General features: G+C 38.6%; 1 protein-coding gene across 11 annotated transcripts in view; it reads left to right on the plus strand.

The window, feature by feature from the left end:
• CD44 (CD44 molecule (IN blood group)) overlaps positions 1–22,702 on the plus strand; it is an 84,261-nt gene that overhangs the window by 51,854 nt on the left and 9,705 nt on the right. The window contains exons 6-15 of one of the 11 annotated variants that reach the window (XM_063093595.1): positions 1,569–1,694; positions 2,940–3,065; positions 5,604–5,717; positions 6,123–6,239; positions 8,924–9,052; positions 10,505–10,630; positions 13,512–13,613; positions 15,386–15,475; positions 16,358–16,549; positions 19,302–19,373. In XM_063093595.1, coding sequence (XP_062949665.1) covers positions 1,569–1,694; positions 2,940–3,065; positions 5,604–5,717; positions 6,123–6,239; positions 8,924–9,052; positions 10,505–10,630; positions 13,512–13,613; positions 15,386–15,475; positions 16,358–16,549; positions 19,302–19,373 — 1,194 coding nt within the window. The remainder of the gene's footprint in view (positions 1–1,568; positions 1,695–2,939; positions 3,066–5,603; positions 5,718–6,122; positions 6,240–8,923; positions 9,053–10,504; positions 10,631–13,511; positions 13,614–15,385; positions 15,476–16,357; positions 16,550–19,301; positions 19,374–22,702) is intronic. The other 10 variants (XM_063093597.1, XM_063093599.1, XM_063093598.1 and 7 more) reach the window with 10 other exon arrangements.

The following is a 22,702-nucleotide window of genomic DNA, read 5'->3' on the forward strand; positions in this document are numbered from 1 at the left end:
TGGGAGCTTTAGAAAGAAAAGGGTCAAAGTCTATAACAACAGGATATTAAAAGCAAATCTACATTTATTAACTTTCATTGATGGAGGATTTCAAACCACATTTCAAAATAAGTGGTCATTTTTTTTTTCTGCAAAAAAGAGTAATAAAAATGGAAAAATGGTCCTTTACATTTGCTTAGTTTGTAAGACACTGGATAAACTTTATCCTTTAACTTTACAAATAATCATGGAAGGAAAATAGTGCTGATGTTATGGTTGCCTTATCACGGTGACTAAGTTTATGCTGGGTGGGAAGGGAGAATAAGGAAAATACTATTTAAAATGTTTCTAATGTTTATCTTCACAGGACAAACTGTACGGAAAAGGTCTTCTTGGCAGTGTTTCATCTTGGGTCATTTCTGGGCTTTCTAGAGAGCTGAAAAAAAAAACTAACTAAGCTTGTTTTTGTATTTGGGGATTTAACAATGATTTCAGCCTCTCTGCTTGAAATTGTTCTTAGTTTTTCGTCTGCTGTTATCTAATGTTTTTCTGATACACATTTTAGTTGCAGAAATGGCAGTCTTTGGAAGTTCTCAAGTCAAGACTCTTGCTTCTGGTTTTATTAGTGGAATCATTGGGTCACTTTATCTCTGTCTGTCTTTCCTGATTAATCATCCTATTTTCAAAAAAAGGGGGGAGGGACTCAAAATGTCCTGTTCTATTTTGCAAAATACAATGTTGTTATAAAAAATGACTTGGGCAAGGTTGCTAGAGGAGTTGGACTCTAAATAGAGAAAAGTGAAAAGATGTCTTTTTCAATCTTCTATTTCATGTGTCATTCTTTCCTGCATTTGGATTGCTGAGATTATGTCTGTGATTGCCGGCAGAAATATCATATCTTAAATTCTTAGAGAATGATATTGATTGGCCAAGGTAGATTATGTACAAGATCAGGGAGCTAAGACTCTGAAGAGCTGGGTTTTAGGATTATAAACTCAGATTTGGAGAGGATTGTAAATGATCTGGTTCAATCAACACTTCCAATGATTTAATCTCTTACACAACTTTTCTGCCAAGCGATCCTCCCAATGATGGGGAGCATAGTACTTTATGAAGTTCATTCTTGGATAGTTCAGATTATTGCTTTTTTAAATCCAATATTTGGAAGAACATCCATCTCCCTGAAATTTTTACCACAGGTCCTAGTTTGGCCTCATGGGTCCAGAGACAAAAATTTACATTGCAGACTTTCAAAATTCTAAGACAGCTCTCATGATCTCCTAGAGACCTCTCTGTTGCTAATTAGCCTTCTGACTTCAGAAGCTCAGTTCAGCACAATTTTTTCATCTTTAAGATGAGGAGCATAAACCAGATGATATTTAAGGTCCCTCCATCCCTGAAATTCTATGAACTTCAGTTTGGGCCTCTAAAACAAATGGAATATCCTTGCTTTTTCTCTTCCTTTCCACCGTCCGTATCAAATATAGATGATACTCTCAAGTAGTAAAAGAATAAAAGCATATGCAATGCTATTTCTTAGGAACTGATAACTAACCTTTCAACAATTAATTCAATCATGCTTACAACAGCTTTGATGAGCAGTAGTGGTACTTCTGAAACAGCAACCAAGAGGCAAGAAACCCAGGATTGGCTTTCATGGTGGTTTCAACCATCAGAGTCCAAGAACTATCTTCACACAACAACAAAAATGGCTGGTAATGAGTTATAATTATCATATCATATGCTTTCTTGACAGTCTCTAATAATTCTCATTGACCTATGGGATGTTGTTAAAGTTTAAAGTACAGTTTGATCTCACAAAAGCTTGTGATAACTTTAGAAGGATCATGAGCTCTGAGATATGGATGATTGGTTTCATAGCACTAATAAGCAGATTTCTTTTCACTCTGTAGGATTAATAAACTCCAGGAGTAGGCTAATATGGAGATTGAAAAGGGAACAGGTCTTTCTTGATGACAGTCAAAATTTCTTAATGACAGACAGGGTTTCTCATATATATTCTAAAACTACCAAAGTCATAAAAAGTTTTTGACTTTTCATGAGAAAATAAAATAGCCTAGCTAGATCTGACAAAATATAGAAAATCTGCATCAGTGGAGATATTCTTGGGGTAGACACTAATAGTATGAAAAGACAAATAGTCATTCCTTAAGACAGCATGAATCTCTGAATCTCCTTCAAAATGTCGAAATCCCCTTTTCAGTAAAGAGACATCTTCTACAGTATCCACTAAGAAGATGTGGAAAATTTCCATCTCTTTTTCTATGCTTGCATCGAAAACAAAAATGTGAGAATTTCTCAAAATCTCAACTACAGTGCACTCTAGTTAACCCTTTTGGTTGGCTAATAAATGCCAGCAATGATTTATCTGTTAATTGACTTCACTTATTTTGCTCCATGCTAAAGTATTTTGGGGAACTGCATTTGCATTTAGAGTTACAATGAACTGATGCTAGAGAAAATTTAAAAAATGAATTAGCAAATTGTGAAAACAACTGTGGAATTTTAGAAATGACTGACATGGGTTTAGATTCCAAGGTTTTTCTGAAGGTGTCTTGACAAAGAAAATAGGTACGCGTGAAACCTTTCCTTTCTATTCTTGGCATCCTAGATTAAATGGCATATGCTTAGTGAGTTAGTAATAAATGCATCTGAAAGCCTGGGGGAGTTTTCACTAGTTTTTTTTTTTTTTATTTGTTGTTGGGGTTATGTCCATATTTATTCTTTTAGCTTTCTTGAAAAGAATGTTCAGGTGTAAAGATCACAGCCAATTGCTTTGAGATCTAATATTAGCTTCAGAGACATAAGAATTCAGGGTATAAGAGGCAACTCTCACTTTCTTCTTAAAATCTTGGGAAATCCATTCTACTTTTTGTGCTTGATTTCCTTCCTTTGCAAATGGCATCCAGCTCAACCACTAATGCAAGTCACCACAACAGGTACGGATTCAAATACCATCTCAGCAGGCTGGGAGCCAAATGAAGAAAATGAAGATGAAAGAGACAAACACGTCAGTTTTTCTGGATCAGGCATTGATGATGATGAAGATTTTATCTCCAGTACCAGTAAGAACAATCAATTACAGTAGATCCATTTATGCAAGGCTGACTAATCTGAGTGATGCCCAGTACTATCATTCTTGGGGAAATAGTTAATGTGAAAAATAAGTAAACCTGTGATTATATCTGAGTTATACTATGATGAGATTATGGAGGAAGAAATAGAATTTTTTTGAATGGAATCCAAAACATATTTGGAGGAGAAATGGGAAAAATATCTCTTATAAAATTTCTAATGCTTCATGTTCTTGTCTTGTTATGAGGTCTGCTGCTACAGATTCTCTTTGAATTATCAAGCTTTGTCAGAGAATGGCATTAACACATTACGAAAAAATATTCATTGTGTACCTACTACGCTAGGTACTGGGAACAAAGGATGAAAAAAGCCAGAGCTCATGGTCTGTTGGAGAAACAGACTTGGAGAATGTAATTGGGAGGTTAATTAAATTACAGTTAATTAAAAAACTGTAGATGATCCTAAAGTGAAAGCTTAGAAGACCTAGGAAAGGCATAAAAGATAGGAACTAGAACTAAAGAATGGTCTTAGTTAATCAAAACCTGGTTGATGTCAAAGGAACAAATCCAGAGTTTTAACAAACGAGCTGGTCACCAATATAAAAGAAAGCCATCGAAAGGAAGGGCACATGCCAGCTCAGCTTTAACAAGACTTCCAATTATTAAAAGCAAATAGTGAAACCACTACATAATAGTATCCAAATTTGTGCTAATTATCAAACTTTTTGAGACATTTTCCATCTCTTTAGATGGAAATTGAACTGAAAAATGTCCTTAAAAGTTTTTTAAATTATGCAAAAGCTGATCTAATGTTCTGCCAGAAGACTGAGTTTCCTACGCATACGTAGTGATCCAAGATTTTGCTGAACAGATCTGAGAATCCTGAATCTGACTCCATCACAGCTCTGTTTTTCCGTAGAGAAAAGGCTCTCAGGGTGCTATATGAGCTCCGTCAGGTCACTGAAGTTCTGTCTGTCCCATTGAAACTTGAGAGTTTCATCCCTAAATGGGTAGCACTCAGGGAAGGAGGGTCCAAAAACATAATAGCTTAGGCCTTGAAGGCATCCGAGTGATAACAGCTACTTGAGATAAACTGGATTTTTCGTAACCAAATTTTAAGTGGTGCATTCCTTAGACTGGACACCTCTGCAGAGCTTAGTCTACAGAAATAGGAAATTCTTTGTAGTAACTTCAGGAAGAAAACAAAATAACTAAAAACACTGGAGTTTTACTGTTAGCACTATTTCTGGGTTGAGGATGTGGCCCCGCCTTGCAGGTGGGCCTATCAATAAAGATGTGGTCTTGATACTTGAGAAACTAAGATCCCCTGGGTGGCAACCCAAACAAATCAATCAGAAAATAAGTTGTATGGTCAGGCTGTAGGGAAAAATTTTTCATGGTGTTTATCATTTCTATGCTACATTTTCCAATTTGAGTGCACTTTGCTTAGCACCTATGTACATAACTAGACAGGATACCCTCTTTCTTCTGGAGGGGTATAAATAACTGCTGTTTTTTTTAAATGCATATTGAGAATGTGGTTACTAATTCTTAACTTGATTTTATTAACTTGTGAAATAGACTTGATAGTATTATCAGTCTGAAAAGAGTTTTGTATTATTCGGGTATCAAGATAAAGTTTGAAAGAATTATGATGAGTTTGCAAATAACCTTTTCACAGAAGACATTGATTCTGATTTTGTCATGATCCTTCTGTTAGGTGCATCTCCTAACAGCTCGAACATTTTGGGTGACGATATCAGGGCACTGATGGATGTACACCTCTTATTTTTCTGGTGAACTGCTATGATGGTGGTTGGTTATCTGTGGCCTTTTTCTACTGAATGTGTGTGCATTGTTTTTCTTTCACTGGCTATGAATGGCTTGCTCATGGTATGTTTCGTACTTGATGAAAATACCATAGGTGTCTGATAAATATTCAGAAATGTATAGCTAAATCATAGCATATTCTACATAGATATTCTTTCTCGGAATCATCTATAGGAAAGCTCTGGCTGCTCAGGTGTTTCTTTCCCCACCAAAATTACTAACAAAATACGGTGATGGTCATGGCATAACTTTCAGTTATCTACCTCTTCAGCCTAAGGATCTACAGGTGGCACACTTGCCAGTGATGCAAATTCCTTGGGCTTTCAAGTGCAGAGGGCTGCTACAGACTACATGGATGGGCAAGAATCTGACGTCTTTGGTTATCCTCGGTGGAGGGCTGGTGTTTTCAAAGCTGTTTTCCTGCTGCTGCAGCTTCTTTGGCTGCTTTCTCCAGAAGATCTCATGTTCTGAACCCCAAGGTATTCTATGACAGAATGCAAAGGACATTGAGATGCTTAACAGTATGGCTGAATTAAGATGAAGGCACTTTCTGCTTTTCCTCCATTTACACACAACAGTCTATACAACCTGGTATAGATGATTCACTGTGTAGGCTACAGAAGGGAGAAATGTGCAGAACAAGTAGTGAAAGCTCAAGAAATAACATTTTCCTAATTGCTTCAATCATCATTATCACAGTTCCAACCGCACCAGGGATTTCTGACCACACAAAACAGAACCAGGATTGGACTCAGCGGATCCCAAGCCCTTCAAATCCAGAAGTACTACTTCAGACAACCACAAGGATGACTGGTAATGGGTTATGCATATTTAAAGGGTTTTTTTCCCCACTCAAAGCCGATGATGCTGCAAAGGTCAATCATCAGGACACAATGGGAAATTAAGTTGATATCTCATCACAAATTCTTAGTGAACTTTGGAGGGTACTCAATTCCACTTAGGAGTCATTTATTAATCATACCATCTGGGCACGAGATATTTTATATTACTTCATTATAAAAATGAATATGTCCAAATGGTTTATGGTGCTGCCTTTGCCTTTGACTTTGGTGAAGTCACTCGAAATTATTGAGAGTAGATGCTCAGAGGTACTATTTAGGCACAGAATTGTTAGATAGCATGTGCTACAATGGAAGAACAGAATCATTAAAGGTTGGTTGATAAAAAGTCACAGTATATTTAACCATCATCAAACAGATGTAGACAGAAGTGGCACCAGTGCTCATGGAGAAAACTGGACCCAGGAACCACACCCTCCTGTCATTCACCATGAGCATCACGACGAAGAGGAAACCCAGCATTCTACAAGCACAAGTAAGAAGGATGGCAGTCCGCAGCTCTGGTTTTGACGAGTTAGTGAAGACATTCCAGAGAATAGGGAAGACATTGTTTAGACATTGGCCACATCTTCTGTTTCTACACAGTAATTTCTTTTATACTCAGAGCCTAAAATGCTGCCAAATCTGCACATAATTGATAGAAATTGGAGAAAAAAAAACCCGCTAATTTGTCAGGTTGCCCCAAAGGCCAAAATGTTTACAAAGTGGATCTGAGATACAGTTTTTGTGTTAATGATTCCTAGAGGTTCTATCTGTGTGATTTGTGAGTGTTTATGGAAATGTATGAAGAGTGTGTTCTCTTGGTGCTTAATAGTGGGATCTGGAAAGAAAGTTTGACACGTGAAATAATCTTTGGAATTCTTATTTTCTATGAAGATCTTTGATGAATATGGGTTCTTTTTTGCATTCTGTTCCTCTCTGTGTTGTAGAAAGGCATCCTTGTACTCTTTGGAGGGAAGTCAGTAGTTCATGGGGTCTATATTTGAATTCTACACCTGTTCTTTTTCTGTTTTTAAACCCTAGGTAACTTGGGGAAGGTTTTGATCTACTTGTTATTTTTACTTATGAGCAAACATCTTGAGTTTTCTAAAATAGGAACCCCCCCCCACACCAAAAGTAAGGAGTCTGTGCTCTTGTTCCTTCATCTATCCCTCTAAGAGATGCCTATCTTATTTGGAATAAAATAAACTTTTATTTGCAATAACAGCTTTAGCATTTTTAAAACCATGGTTCAACCGTAATTCTGACAGACTCGAATACTCCTAAAGAGAAAATGTAAGAAACAGCTATTTAGAAGCCAAAGGGGCTTGGAAACCCATGGTTTGAGGGATGTTTTCAGACAAGAAAAGAAAAGCTTTAGGCATTGAATAGCACATACGTTAATAAGTCCTGGGCATTGTACTGAATATATCCAACAGGCCTACCTCCCATTGCACACCCCAGTCGACTTGATAGATGCATGAGGACTTACAGGCTGTATTAATAAATAAATCTTCTGGTAGAAAAAGGGAATAGAGAGAAAACAGAATTTTCTTTGGACTAAGATTTTGTACCAGTCCACTTTGGGTCCTGGCAGTATATTTTAGAAATTATTTTGGAAAGTTTGTACTTAAAAAGCAGAAAGCTACTTAAGAGGCTTGGAATTAATGAGCCTATTGTCAAAAGGTGGTGGTTGGGGGGCATCATTACTAGCTGTTGAGGAAGGTTGTTGAAAAACCAGACTTAATGAAACTCGACAAAGAGAAAACAGCAAGAACGACTACAATTCTCTTATCAATACTTGCAAAACTTAAAGGGACTCTGGTGACCTCTGGGCTTTATCAAATGAACATTACAACTTCCAGAAGAGAATCAGCCTTCACGTATTACTATGGAAATTCTATATTCTGTTAACCCATTCCTATTTACACTAAAAACAACAGGAATTTACGGGATACTAAAAGGATCATCATGTTTATACAAGTAGGGATGGAAGGAATGTATGTTGTGTGAGTGTGTGTGTATTTTTCTTTCTTTTTTAAAAATTTTGAGTAAAGTGGCAGTCTGTGTTTGGGTCAATTTTTCCTTTTTTGTGATTACATTCAGTGTTTTCTAAACTTCCTTATTTGTCTGGGGGTAGAGATTTAGTCAGAGAGAGGTAAAACTTAAGATTTTGGCTTTTTTTTTTTCCTCCTTCTGGATAACCAGTTAACCCCAGAAATGGCTTGGCCAAAGTAAGGGTGAAATGATGACAATAAACTTTATTTTTTAAATGTCTTTGCTATTATCAAATCACACATATCATCTTCTAAGGTGATGAAATACAACCGGTTTTACAAGTTGCAAAAAATACTTTGGCTTGGCAAATTTATAGGCTCTCTTTTTTTTTTTGATAAATTAGATATTTTCTATAGACGAAAATGTCAGTGGCTTTCTGGCTTTTCCTGAAGTCACCCTAATGGAATTTTATTCCATTCATTTTGTCCTTTTTAAACCAGTGGTTGAAATTTTAAGGCTATCACACACTGCTGTTGTTTATGTAATGCCCCAAACAGGCTAGAATAATTTTTCTTCCACTGAATTAATTTTGTTAAAAAGTGGTTTTAGCAATTTTAAATGCCACGTGGACATACCATGTAATGTGTCAGTGGAGCAGCATTCCAGTCATCCCAACACCTTTCATGCTGGGCAAATCCACTGCTGGTGCATTTCCAGTGTGTGTATTATGGGTTACGTGACCAGCATTTAAGTCCTCCTACTACACTGATCTTGTCATAAATTGTTGTACAATATATTTCTTCCCCCTGAATCACTGGGGCAAAGAGATTGTTCCTTGAACAAACAGTTCTCTCAGACAGCATATGGGAGGCCATAGACTAGAGGAAATTAAGAATAATACTGGGAATTCATAGGTTATGGTGTAGTCCTAATTTTGCGCCAATCTGGCTATATGATTTTGAGCAAATCAAAACTTCTTTGGGCCCCAGTTTTCCCATCTGAAAAATGAAAGAATGTGCCATTTGATTTCTGATATCCCTTTCAGAATATCACTGGCCTATCTCCTGCTGCCTTGATTTTCTATTTTCTCTCCCTGGGTGTCTGTCCCCTTCAAGTTGAAAGATATGTAATGGCTGTTAGAAACTGGACAGTCATGGCTCACAACTGACATTCTTCTCGCAGCCCGTGCAACTCCTACTAGTACAATGGAAGAAACAGCTACCCAGAAAGAACAGTGGTTTGGGAATGGAGGGCCTGGGGAGTACCCCCACACGCCAAGAGAAGACTCTCAGTCAACAGCAGGGACAGCTGGTAATGGACGGTTTGGCAAGCAAACTTGGGTGGACACTTCCTTTTGGGTGAAATGTTGGGCATGGAGGACACTGAACAAAAGGACACTGAACAAAAGGACACTGAAGGAATTGTCACAGGATATTAGGTTCCTTAATAAATTATGCTGTAGGTAAACCAGAGCCAAACCTTAAATGCTCAGAACAGATCACATGAACAGGAACAGATAGAAACACATAAAGGAAACACAGGAGTATGCCCTAAAGCATGTCACTTTCAGATCTAGTTTGGAGCTGAGATTGTAGCAGAGACTTTGCTCCTATAAAATACTCGCTTTTGATTTGTAAAGGAACGTACTCTATATTGTGGGTCCAGGCTCTACAATATGGTTCTATGAAACAGTGGGCTTGTAAGAAAGTATTTTATCAGAATGCCCATGTTTGAAGAGATAGAGCCACATTATGAAAAAAAATGACACCCGTCTGATGTCATTTAGCCTTTTGGTCATGTCTGGATGGTAAGTTCTCTTTGAGAGTACAACGTTTTTCCTTAGATTTTAAAAAATGCACCTTCTCTATTCTTGAACTGTGAGATTGTGGAAATTGAACTCAATCCTTGTCATCATCTCTAAGTGATATCAGAAAACTTGGCTCTGCAAAGCTCTTATGCATGATTATTTTGTCTGTGTGACGTAAGTATTGAAATGCATCCCGCCTTGGGAAGAACATGAATTCTGTATTTCATTTGGTACCAGTGAGAAATATTCCCATTTCCATTTGCAGTACAGAATATAACACATAATGTCCTTCCAGTGCACGGCAACTTCTGAATGAATTCCTGACAAAGGAATGGGTTCAGTGACTGCCTCTATGGTGTGGTTAATTTCTACCTGTACTTCTCAGAATGAAGCAAAGGCATATGCTACATTCTTATATGTCATTTATGCTATAAATCCTATTGCTAGAAGCAATGCTTCGAATGGATCCCATTCATGCTTTTGAGATGAAAGGCATTGACTTTCAAGTTTATCACATGGGAAGCTGTTACCTGATTCCTTCCATAGATCACTGCCAGCCTAATGTGCATTTTGCTGGGATGTGGTTGCCTCAGAAGGACATCATGAGCTCGGGCTCTTCTACTTCCCCCTTCAGGGGGCTGTGGCAGCATGGCATGGGTCAAGATTTACTCCTTTATCTTCCCTTGATGTCTATAATTCATCCTCTATCCACTGCAGAAGTTGTTAATGCTTTGGTGTCCTTCAGTTCACATGCTGATTGCTAAGAAAATGAGCATAAATGAACCCAAACCTGCTAAAACATTCTGCTTTTATGCAACCTCCTTGACCTCTATACCAGGAACAAGGTTTCACTGTCTTATCTAGAGGATAAAGTCTTTAAAAAAAAAAATCAGTGTGTCCCTGGCCAAATGTCAATTAACACTTTGACAATTGCTTGAACTTCATGGTCACAACAGCCTCAGCCCGCAACAGCCATCCAAGTCAGAGAAGGACAACACACAGTCAAGAAGAGAGTTCCTGGTCTGATTTCTTCTACCCAGTCTCACATCCAATGGGACGAGGTCACCAAACAGAAAGAATGGGTAATAGCCTCTGAGCGTTTGCATATATTAAATATAATGTTTTTGAAATCCACTAAGTGACTATTTTCTACCTTCTGAAGGAACTTGAAGTTCCTCCAAAAATTAGTTTTCTTGGTAGAAGTGATATGCACGTTCATCTAAATATAAGTCCTGGGCTGAGCATGAAGAATTTGGCAGGAGGGTTAAAAAAGAATTAGACCTAGGCTGATAGGAGTGGAAGTCATTTCCTCTGAGGAAGGGGAATTCTCAAGATTCCTTTTCCACTTACTTCTAAGTGCAAGGTTTTCAAAAGAGTAAGGTGATGGATTTAGTGACTATTTCCATTGTAAAAGCAAAGATATAACTTGCCTTTGGGAGAGAAATCTGAGGGGTCTGAAATTGGTGAGTAGTTTTTCCAAACAGGTGACTAAACGGTTCAGAATAGGGGGCTGGCAGTTAGCTCAGTTGGTTAGAGCACAGCCTTATAACACCAAGGTCATAGGCTCAGATCTTCCTACCGACTAGCTGCCAAAAAAAAGGTCCAGAAATTGCATAATGTCCTTCCAATGCATGGCAATTTTATTATTTACTTTTGCCACATTTAGACAGTACCTAGTGATTTAGGATGTGGGCCACTCTGACCAATTTTTAAATTTCAAAGGAATTTTCCTGTATCGTAACAGTTGACAGCTTACCTGAGTATCTGCAAGAATTGGTAGCAGGAGGTGCCTCTCTTTTCTCCGTCCTACTAATAACTTAAAGAATCTATATTCCTTACTATACCCATGAATATGAGGGTATTTCAAAAAGTTCATGGCAAAATAGAATTAAAAGATAGTATAAATCTTTCCATGAACTGTTTGAAGCCCTCTTATAAAGTTACTTAAGTTTTCTTTCTTTATTTAAGAAGATGTTCTCATCACAGAAATGTAACTTTCCAAAAAGGGTGATAAATTATAATAGCCAACATAGGGGTGTGACTTTTCAGTCATGGAATTCTGCATGTTTATCTGGATCCAAATTGCCAAGGATATGCATAACACAACCCTATTGAAATGAGCTCTAAGAACACAATGACTATGTCTCTTGGTATTGAATAAGTACAAAGTTGCCTCCAAAATAAAACCAACAGTTTTTATAGTTTCATTTCCTTAGAACACCTAGCTATGTCTTACCCAAATGTTAGTGATCAGATACCCTTAAACTACAATGTGCTCTAAATATCTGCCAATGTGCAAGGCATTGCGGGGATACAAAGATGTGCAATTCATGGTCCATGCTCTTAAGGAACTTAGAACTTAGCTGGCCAAGGAAAACATTTAGCATCAAAATATTTCTAACAACATGAGGCAGTGAGTAATAGATGTGAAATTAATGTCATGAATAATAAACACTAAAGAAATTCAGAGTATCCTCTCCAACTCCGGAGATGGTCAAAGAAAAGCAGATTGAATCTGGTTTTTGAAAAATGAAAAAAAACCTGGGTAGTCAGAGAAAGGAAGTGGGGGGAGGTTTTTCTAGGAAGGATTCTCATGTAAGGAGAGACATAAATGAAAAAAACAAGGAATGAATATGTCAGAGTGAGTGCATTCGTTTGTCATAAAGGTAGATGAGTTTGAATGGCTAAGTTGGGGCCATTACATTGAGTGACCAAAGTGCCAAATGCAGACCCAGCACATGTGTTTATGCATATGGCTGCTGGGGGCTCTGGTGACATCCATGGGGGAAACTAAGCAGATAAAAGAACTTGAGAATCAGTATTAAGTCTCCATCTTCATGAAGAGAAAGAGATTCCATTAAACTGATGAACATGTCAAGGACAATTGTCTTCAATTCTACAGTGATGCCTCTGGAAAGATTTTACTTATGAAAGAGAAGGTGAACAAAAGTGTCTAGAGCCCATTAACAGGCAAGACTTTTTCTAGAATATCCACTTGGGGTTTTGATTTGGGTTAGCTGGCCTTTTCTCTTTTTTGAAATCTAATATAGAGAGTCAGACACATTTTTACCTACAAAGATCTTGATTCTCTTTTCTTTTTGCATGCATAGGCTGCAGTGAAGATGTGGGTGCCCAATGTTCTAGGGCTTTCCTTTGGTACCATTTGGAACCAGAGGCAGTGGTGCAGGTAGACTTTGACTGAATTGGAGAGCCAGCGATATTGATGGTGTTTGTGGATTGTTTGGCCCCTGTTTTACTCAGGACTTGTTATTTCAGTGGAATAGATTTGTGATAACTATGAAAGACAGCATTTATAAATATTCCAGTGAAATTTCTGCACCACTTAGCATTGTGCACATTAAATTAAAAAGATACCTCATACCTTCGTGTATGGGAAGAATGACTCAGTGACATCCACTGCTTCTTATTTCTTACCCCTGTGTACATCCTGTGGCCTCCACCTAAGTAGCATTGGATGATGATTTTACTTTTTTATTTACACATTTGCTTTGTGAAGCAAAAAAGGACCAAGTGAGGGAAGAGGGTTATAAAAAAAAAGTTCTTTTGCCCGGTAAGGGGTAGGTGTCAAAATGGTGTACTTGGTCTTTTCTCCATGTGTCGGATAAGAATGACGCTGTGTATGGAATGAAACAAGTCACACATGGGTTATGTTTCTGTGTCTGCAAGGTTTGGGAATCCCATCATGTGCTTGTGTAAAGAACTTCCAGACTCAGCAAAACTAAACAAAAATGATAGCTTTCATACAACTCGGACCTTAAATGAAAGCCAGTTATTTCTTTTGAAGAAACAATAATCTATCCCAATTCTGGAGACATGAATCTGTATGTGCTTTCTTTCCTTTTATCCAGGTTTGAATATAAAAATAACTTAGCAGTAGACCATAAACCACCCTCAGGTAGTGGTTTAGGAAATTAAGCAATAACACTGATTTAATTCCTTCAGATACGGACTCCAGTCATAGTACAACGCTCCAGTCCACTGCAGATCCAAACGCAGGTTTGGTGGAAGACTTGGACAGGACAGGACCTCTTTCAATGACAACTCGTAAGGATAACAACACTCAGCACCTTTATTGCCCTATCTTCCTGCTTCAGCTCTTGCTTACGTTGACCAAGGTGTAGAGCCTGGTGGTGGAATGGTGCATTTAGTGCTAGATGGCTCAGCTCAACCCAGAGTGTAAAACTATCTTTATTATCTGTATTTCTTGTGGGGTTCTTTAAACCTGATATTGTCTTCATTCTTGGTGCCTTCCAGATTCAGTGGCTTTGTGTTTTAAAAAAAAAGAGGTGTAGGTCTCCATTCAACTCAATTTTCAAACCACAGCTACTCCTCAAAACCACAGCTACTCGTAGGACAGTGGTTTCTTTATGTTTTAACTGATCATCTCCTCTTGATTCCTATCTTTCCTTCAGTCAGACCAGAAGATGGGTAGGATTGCTTTCATGGTTGTGGAGAAGCGATTTTGGGGTCAGATAATCATAGATAGTAGGGAGATCACATCAACCTACAGAGGAAGGGCAAGGTATGTTGTTGATAGTTGACAAAGGTGGCAGGATCCCTGGAGCAAAAAAAGAGAAACATTTGCTAATATCCCTATCTCTAAACATCTGATAAGAAGCAATGTTAAACTTCTAGTAGCCCCGATTTCCACTATATGTGCAGGGATATCCTAGAGATTAGCCTAAAGCCATTCATAATTTCTTGACAGAATATGAAACAAATCCTGAATTAAGAAGGCCTCATCTCACTTCTTGCTACACATAATGAGCAGAGTCCTTCTTAGGAGCACTGTGAGCAAAGAAAGAAATCTGCAAGCGGCTGCTGATGGTCAGTAATGCAAATAGCAGTGTTAAGCATCAAAGGAGATGCGAATAAGCCTGTGATTGGTCCCTGACCTGCCAAGGAGGGACTTGTATTTCCATTTTATGTCACTGCTGGCTTATGTTCTGACATTGTGTTTGGGATTTGGAAAATGTTTCTCTCCTGGTTGTAATATTTCTTTGGCAGTGGACATGGGTTATGGTGTGCTTTATGGAGTGCTTGTACCTGCAACTCAAAGGTCGATAACTTTCTTAGGAGAACACAAAAGAAATGAGCTCAAAACAGTCCAAGTGATTTCAGATATGGGCAATGGTTCAACCCCAAATTGATATATGTCACTGAGGGCCCTGCGATTGTCCAGGCAAGCGTTTCCTTGGTGCAGGGATGAGAATCCCTATCCACAGATGAGATCAAAAACCTGATAATAGAGTAAAATGGTAACTTTAATTTAACGGTCTTTAGAAGTATTTCCTTGTATAAATTTGGTCTGAGTTACTTAAGCAGGTTATTTCAGATGGGTTTGTTCCTCTTTTGTGTTTATAGGTATACTCCCTGATCTCACGGTGTTTATTTTCCCTACAGTCTTGATTCTTGACCCACAGTTAGGTGCTCTTGATTGTTGATAAGAACACTGGGATTCAAACATTCCTCTTTTCACGTCTCTATGTTCTCTGGTTTTCCTGAGTGACAGGAAGCAATGCTTCCTCTGGGCCAGGATGATCCAGGCAAGGCAAACTTTTGGTTCAAGCTTTACTTTGCCACTTTACCTTTATTGATTATACCAAGAAACAAAGGGTCCTAGGGGCCAACTAGGGGCAAAACAGAATTCTAACATATATTTCTATCAATCAGAGGAGAATGGTCTACACAAACCTCAGTTTCCTATGCACCTACCCATCTGACACTACTGCAGCTAGACCCTCTCTGTCAGCAGATAACAGAGGATTTGTGTTATAACTCCAAATTAACACTGAATTCATCCCTCATTGAAACAGAGCACAGTCGTTCTCAGAGCTTCTCTCCATCCCATGGAGGCTTGGAAGAAGATAAAGACCATCTAACAACTTCTACTCCAACATCTAGCAGTAAGGATTATAAAGCCCAGTTGGCTTCTGCTGTTGATAAAAACCGATAAATTGCGGGTGCTTTGGCAGTGTCTTTGGTGGAGGTACATCGATTGGCTGCTGTTATGCTGTTACTTTTGATCGAAAGGTGCGTCTGGTGATGGTTCTCTGGTTCTTCTGCTTTGTAGACCTCTTAGAAGCCATTGCAAATGAAGTGCAAATTATATTTCTTAATCTTAAAGGTCGGGTTTCTTAAACTCTAGAGTAAGTGTCTTGGTTTAAAAATAATGGATTGCTTACGTGTGATTTATAATTGATGTAAAAGTCTGATTATATCACTTTATATATTCCTTGCATTAATGATATTATTTTGCCATTTACCCTCTGGACCATAACTCTGTGTTGCTGGTAACTCAGAAGCAGTGCCCTTCTGACAAAGGAAAGAATAATTACATTAGTAGTTTCAGGTCTCTGAAACCTTGCATTTGTTATTCCAATTGCAGGCAGCATTTTACCTTTCAATCCAATGGTGTGTCTCCTCCACTTCATCAAAAGTGAATACGATTAAGAAACAGTTAAAGATTAGGTAATACCTGAGTTGACTTCCAAGTCACAGTTGTAGCAGCGTAAGCCTTACCTTAATAAGCCAGGCAGATATTACAACAAATGCCTCTTCTGAGTATTAGGATCACCAGAATCTCTTCTGTTGAGTGATGTCCAGGTGGTGTCTATTGCAAAATATTGATTCTATTCAATAGTATGACAAAATTCATCATCTTTCGCTCCACGTTTATGCATACCAAGTGGAAAGCTTTTGTAGCAATTGCACATTCTGAAGATAAGCACGTGGTGGGTGGTGGACCTAACAAATGTGGGTTCATCACTGATTACACCTCCACACAGACAGGAATGGTGGCAGAGGTGGAAAACTTTCTGAAGACTCTACTTTACTAGAAGGTTATACCCCTCATTACCCAGACACAAAGGAAAACAGGACCCTCATGCCAGTGACTCCTGCTAAGACTGGGTCCTTTGGAGTTACCGACGTTACTGTTGCTGAAGATTCCAACTCTAATGTTGATCGTTCCTTATCAGGTAATTCGGGCATTTGTCATTTGGTTTGCTTTCTCTATGGAGAGAAATAGCGTGTAGTGTGAAGGTACTTTGAAAAATTAGTGGAAAAATTGAATTGAAAGACAATATGAAATACAAACCCTTCCATGAACTTTTTGAAGACTCAGTGTATACTCTATATTACAGGGGACATTTTCTGTGTAGGCTAGGATTAGATGAGTGTGTGGTGGCTTTCACCACAGGTCATCAATTCTAGTGCAAGTAAACTTGGATTTATTTTAGATAAAATAATACTTTCATTTACCAGCACAGTTTCAACTTATTTTTGTGACTTGGCTGTTATGGTGGAATTTCTTTCTCTGTCTCGTTACTGATCTTGTGATATATCAAGTTGAACCGTATGAAATTGATGTTTTTCTGGGTCAAAAGAGTTGAATATTAGCAATTTAATTTGATTCAACTAATCTACGCTGCCTATTTAGTAAGGTTTTATCCAACATGTGAATATTTCTATATACTAGTATCTTTGCTTTGAATTTATTATCTTTTCTTGGTGATGGGTTGATCAGTTTTACTTTTGGTGATGGGCTGGTTCTGGTTATGAGGAGCACTTAAAACCTCATGGTTTATCTGCTATTAAGGGATAGCGACCCTTTCTCTTATTGTAGTGGCTAAGAGACTGAAGATGATTTATTCAATTAAGCTTGACATGAACCCAGAATGAGACTTTTTTTCTCAAATAAGTCATCTGTACTTCTATTCTTTGTTTCTTTATTTGCATTAAGAAACTAACACTGAATGAAGGGAAACTGGAAAATGCCTACTTTGGCTAAGAAACTAAAAAAGGATTCTCTCCTCATACTATCAGCTATTTTAGTACTTAATCACTAAGTCATATTAAAGATGAGTGACTTTAAACTCTATAATTTTTGTAGCAGAGACCCTACCTCCCCTCCCACACCCACCCCCCCAAAAAAAGAAGAAGAAAAGATATCTTTTGAGAACCCAGTATATAAAACAGATGAGTGCTGTGATGCTCTGATTGATGTGAAGACAGAAAATCCAGAATGGCACATGCTCGGTTTCTTTCCTCTGGGCTGCTCACCCCAGAGCTTCAAGTGAAACAGTTTCAGAAAATACTGACCTCAGCAATATTGGCAATGCAAAGCCCCTTGCACTCCTTAGTTCTTGATTCAGCATAGTTCTGTTCTCACTTATAAAAATTCCAAGTTCCCTTGTCAGTGTTCCTCTGGAGGAATGAATCGTAGAGTGCTGCCTGGTTTCTCTTGGCAACATAAGGCCTGTTGTGCAAGCTAATGGATTTAAATTTTAAATGGCAATTTCAATAGTTGCAGAGTATCCTAGAAGGCTTACATGGCTTAATTGTTAGTAATAAAATACTTTCTACAAAATTGGCATTCACATACGCTGATTCCTTGTACATTCCATGGTGGTATGGATGGATTTTCCATGGTTCTCCATGGATTAAATGGTTAGTAAACAATTCTATTCTCATTCTTGGTTTTCTTCCAAAAAGTTTCATTTCTGTTCCTACATTCTTCTCAGCCTTTATGCTTAATATTAAAATTAAACATTTAGAATTGTGGTGGTGGTGATGGCGGTGACGGTGATGGTGACGGGGTTGGTGGTGGTGATGGTAATTCTGGTGTTAGGGATGTTGGTGTGGCATTTCAGCAAATGCTGTTTTCTTTTATTCTAACCATCAGCCAAGGAACAAAACAGTCTCTTCAGTGTGATTTCGTGAGTGATTACAGGTCAACCACCTCCACCTTCTCTAATCAAGGGAATGGTGATAATCAGGTTCCTGTGTACTCCTTATAGGAATCTTCATAATAGATGACTGTAACATTTTATGAAACCTTTGTCCTCTGATTTTTGAAAATTATTTTTTATTCTTTATGTATTTTTGGTGTGTGTGATTAAAAAAAAAAAGATTCCAGTATACTTTTGAAAAATGGGAGAGGGAGGGTGGGAAGAAGAGAGGGGAGTTTGCATATTCTGAATCCAAGAGTTGACTTGTGGGTTTAGATTTTAGCAATTCATGAGCTTTGTCTCAATTTAAAGCCTTTTGGTGATAGATGTTTGAGAAAACAGGATTACATTAACTATTGGTGTTGAAAATACAGACTAACTTTGGAAACATATTATTTTAAATTGTTTCTAATACTCAGGTACACATTAGTCCCACGTTAGTTATCATCTTGCCATTTCTTCTTTCATTTATTTTCAAACTCTCTTCTCTTTGAATCTTTATGTTATTCAATCTCAAGATCCTTTATTGCAGACAAATTTCCTGCCTCAGAGAAATCTCTGTAAATGTCTCATGCCCTGAGCCAGGGTATACCCATGTCCAGTGATCACATTCATCGTAATACAATTCATATTGTCTTTATTTAAAATATAGTGTCCAGTGCCAACCTTAGACCTGCAAAGACTTCGTCATATTTTTGTTAAAATGTTCCTCTCCACAGTTCTTGGATTTCTATCAAAACCACATTTCCTACGGTCATCCTTCATTGCATGTGCCACTCCAGGGTCTTAATTTTGATTAAAGCTCTAGCCCTCTCATCAGTGAATTAGCAAGGAGCTGTAATTAACATTGTGGACTCATTCAAGGCTCTTTTGTCATTATTTTTGGTTGCCTTTACAAGACTCAACTCATAAATTGTATGAAAAAGCACACATAGGGAAATGCAGATGGCAGTGTAAGTGGAAACACACAGGACTGACCTTCCCTGATTGCTCATTACAGGAGACCATAACCAAAAGGACTTCCTTGACCCCAGCAGGGGGTTCCATCCCACTCGTGGATCAGAATCACCCGGTGAGTTTGGAACTGCTTTAGTCATTTCCTCATGTAATCGTTGAACCTGATGATTATTAATGAAGTATGAGCCAGAATTTGTAGAGAAGAGGTTCTCAATCTCTCTTAGTATGCATCACAAACACAGGGAAGGCTTATTAAATCACATTGCTGGGTCCCACCCTTAAAGTTTCCAATTCAGTAGGTCTGGGGTGAAGCCTGAGCATTTGTATTTCTTGTAAGTTCCTTGGTAATGCTGATACTGCTGGGACAGGGATTACACTGAGAACTACTGCTGTGGAGAAAAGTCTTCCATCTCAAAGGATCAGGAAGAATTCAAGCAAGGTCCCAATCATACATGGCTCTGTACCAGCATGATTAAGAGCATGAGTTTTGGAGTAAGAACGGCCTGAGTTTGATCCCAGCTCCTCCACATATTAACTAAGCAAGATGCTTAAAGGCTCTGAGATTCAATTTCCTAACTAATAAACTTGGGATAATAATTGTCACAGGGCACTGTTTTAAAAACTAAATGATGGAAGACATCATTAGCATAACGCCCGATGCATGATACAATAGCTGGCATTTATTGAGAATGTGCTGTGTGCCAGCAACTTTGTTCTCAACATGTTACCTGTATCAGGTTAGACTGTATGAAACTACCGTTTTGTAGGTCAAGAGCAGTAAATACCAGTGAATACATACAGTTCATCTAATATTAACTGATTTAATCATACTACAAACCCTGTGATGTATGGTAAGTGCTATTATTATTCCCATATTACAGATGAGGAAACTGAGCCTCAGAAAGGGTAAGTAACTCGGCCAAGTTGATGAAACCAGTGAGTTATGGAGCTGGGTTTCATGCCCAGTGGTCTCGTGTTGCCTCTCATAAGCACAGCCTGGAGAAAGCATTTTATAATGACCATAGTTACTGCCAGGCATGCATTATTAAATAGATTCTTATTTGCAGTGACTCAGATCACACCCCTGGAACACATAACTGCAGGCAGCAAAAGTCTAACAGGAGGCAGGTTTACCTGTGATCTCTAGTGCTGGGGCTGCTAAAAAGTTCTGCCAGTGCTGCCTTCCTGTGGCCTCCCTGAGCATCACAGATCCAGGTGACCCCATGCAGACCAGTTTACCTATATAAATTATTGTTTTCCCCTTCATGCCCAAATTAGGGTGAGGGTCGTCTTTAGGTAAATGTTCACACATTTAAAGCAAATATGAAGATGGATATTTACATGGTGGCTTTAATAATAACCCTTTATGTAGGAGCACTGGGAGGTACGGGACTCAGAAATGCCTCTGAGATAGAAGTCTGGTGCTCACTGGGGACCTCGGGCACGACACGTAAACTTACCCAGCCTTGGTTTCTTTACTAGTAAAAAGGAGATTGGATCACCTGCCTCGGTTACCTCCTAGAATTCTTGTCAGGAACACAAGGTATCAGGAATGCCAAAGTATTTTAGAAACAGTAGGGAGTTATTATTAAAAAGCATACTTTATAAAACAAAGAGAACCCAGCTACTCCAAGTGTGGTCTCTGGACCAGCATCACCTAGGCATCACCTAGGAGCTGGTCAGAAATGCAGAATCTCAGGCCAACCCAGACCTAATGAATCAGGATCTGCATTTTAACCAAACCCCCCATGCCCCACCCTCCAGGTTGTTTTTATGCACATGAAAGTTTGAGAAATTCTGTCCAAGACTGCTTTTCTCACAGCTGGAGTCAGTTGAATGATCTCTGTGCACATGTCTCAGAGATTGTTTCTCCTCTCCCAACTGGGGTGTCCAGAACCCCTCTTTGTAGAACTTGCTCTTGTGGCCAGTCCTACCACGCCTGGATGTGTGGGCTTCCGGTGCACCAGGCGAGGCCACTGTCTTCTCCATCTTCTTTGGCTTTTGTTTGAAAAGAGAATCAGGGGCGGGAGCTGGTCTTTTGTTTGGCTCCTGTGCAGATGTCTATTTTTCAAATGGGAAGTTTCATCTTGTACACACACCCAGATCTTTCCTTGCTGGGAGCACTTTTTGGAAAATCAAAATAAAGAGATTACGATCCATTAATAGTCTGTCTTTCAAATATCAAAGGCTACTGTGAGTCAGAAAAAAGACCAGTGAGAGTGACTATACCTCTTAGGTGGTTTTCAAGGCCATAGATCTTCAGTTTAGTTGGCCAATATCCCATGATTTATGTAGGAGAAAACCTACCAACAACCATAAACACTGAAAGGTAGTACCTTGGGCTCTTCTGAGGTTTGTGATGTAAAAGGCCACTGTCAAATGGGATGGGGTATGTTGAAAGGGCCAGAAATCTGGTAAGAACTTGTTTATCTCCCTTTTGAGTTTTAAGAAAAACATCAAATTGTATGAACAGGAGCCATTCTACCCAAAACAGCCATTGTAATCAAGATTTCAGCAGTGTCCACTGTACACAGTCTAAAGTTTGGTTCCGAGGAAAGCTTTTCATGTAAAGCCCAGCCATCATTGCCCATTGATTAGCAAGACCTCCCTGGGTTTTTCCTCCCCTTGAAGGCCTTCAGGATTCTATAGTTCAAGGTCGCATTTGGTACGAAAAAAAGTCCATTTTAGTGGGACATTTTCAAATTTTGTTTTGAAGCAATGGAAGAAGCATTTTTTAAAAAATCCATGAAACTTTAATTTAGGTGAATCTCTTCACAAGATAGCTCAGAGGTTTCTTTAGAAACGTGCTGTCTCCCTCGTTTCAATGAGAGTCCTGTTCTGACTTGTGGATTCTCTGTGTTGCAATGCTTCCTTCCAGTTTGAGGGTTTCTGTTTATTTCCTTACTTTGTTTTTTACCAGTAGAAAATTTCCCTTCTTTTAACAAGGTGTGTTTCAGTAATATATCTGCAGGAACTCTAATCGGGTGGTTTTTCATAGGCAGAAAGGGTCATTGCCCCCAATCCTTTATTTTTTAATGTTTATGTTGGCTTCTATGATAACATTGGGTGAGATTTTTAGATTCGTTTTGGACTGTCTGGGGCATATGAACCCCCTAGGGATCTTGTAAAAAATAAAGATTTTGAAGGTGTGAGGCCTGAGATTTCTGCATTCCTAGCAAGCTCCCAAGGGATGCCTGTGCTGCTGGTCCAGAGACCACACTTTGTACTCAAGGTCCTTAATTAAAAGTAGAAATTATTATTATTATTATTATTATTATTATTATCGGTGGCTGGTCAGTGTGGGGATCCAAACACTTAACCAAAAAAAAAAAACACCCCAGAGTAATAGCAGAAACATCTGATTTACGATAGATAATAGGGGAGGACTTGATCACACCTGTCTCAGTACTAGACAGATCGTCTAGGCAGCAACCAACAGATGAG

This window comes from Cynocephalus volans, chromosome 4 (genome assembly GCF_027409185.1).
Source record: "Cynocephalus volans isolate mCynVol1 chromosome 4, mCynVol1.pri, whole genome shotgun sequence".
NCBI lineage: Eukaryota > Metazoa > Chordata > Mammalia > Dermoptera > Cynocephalidae > Cynocephalus > Cynocephalus volans.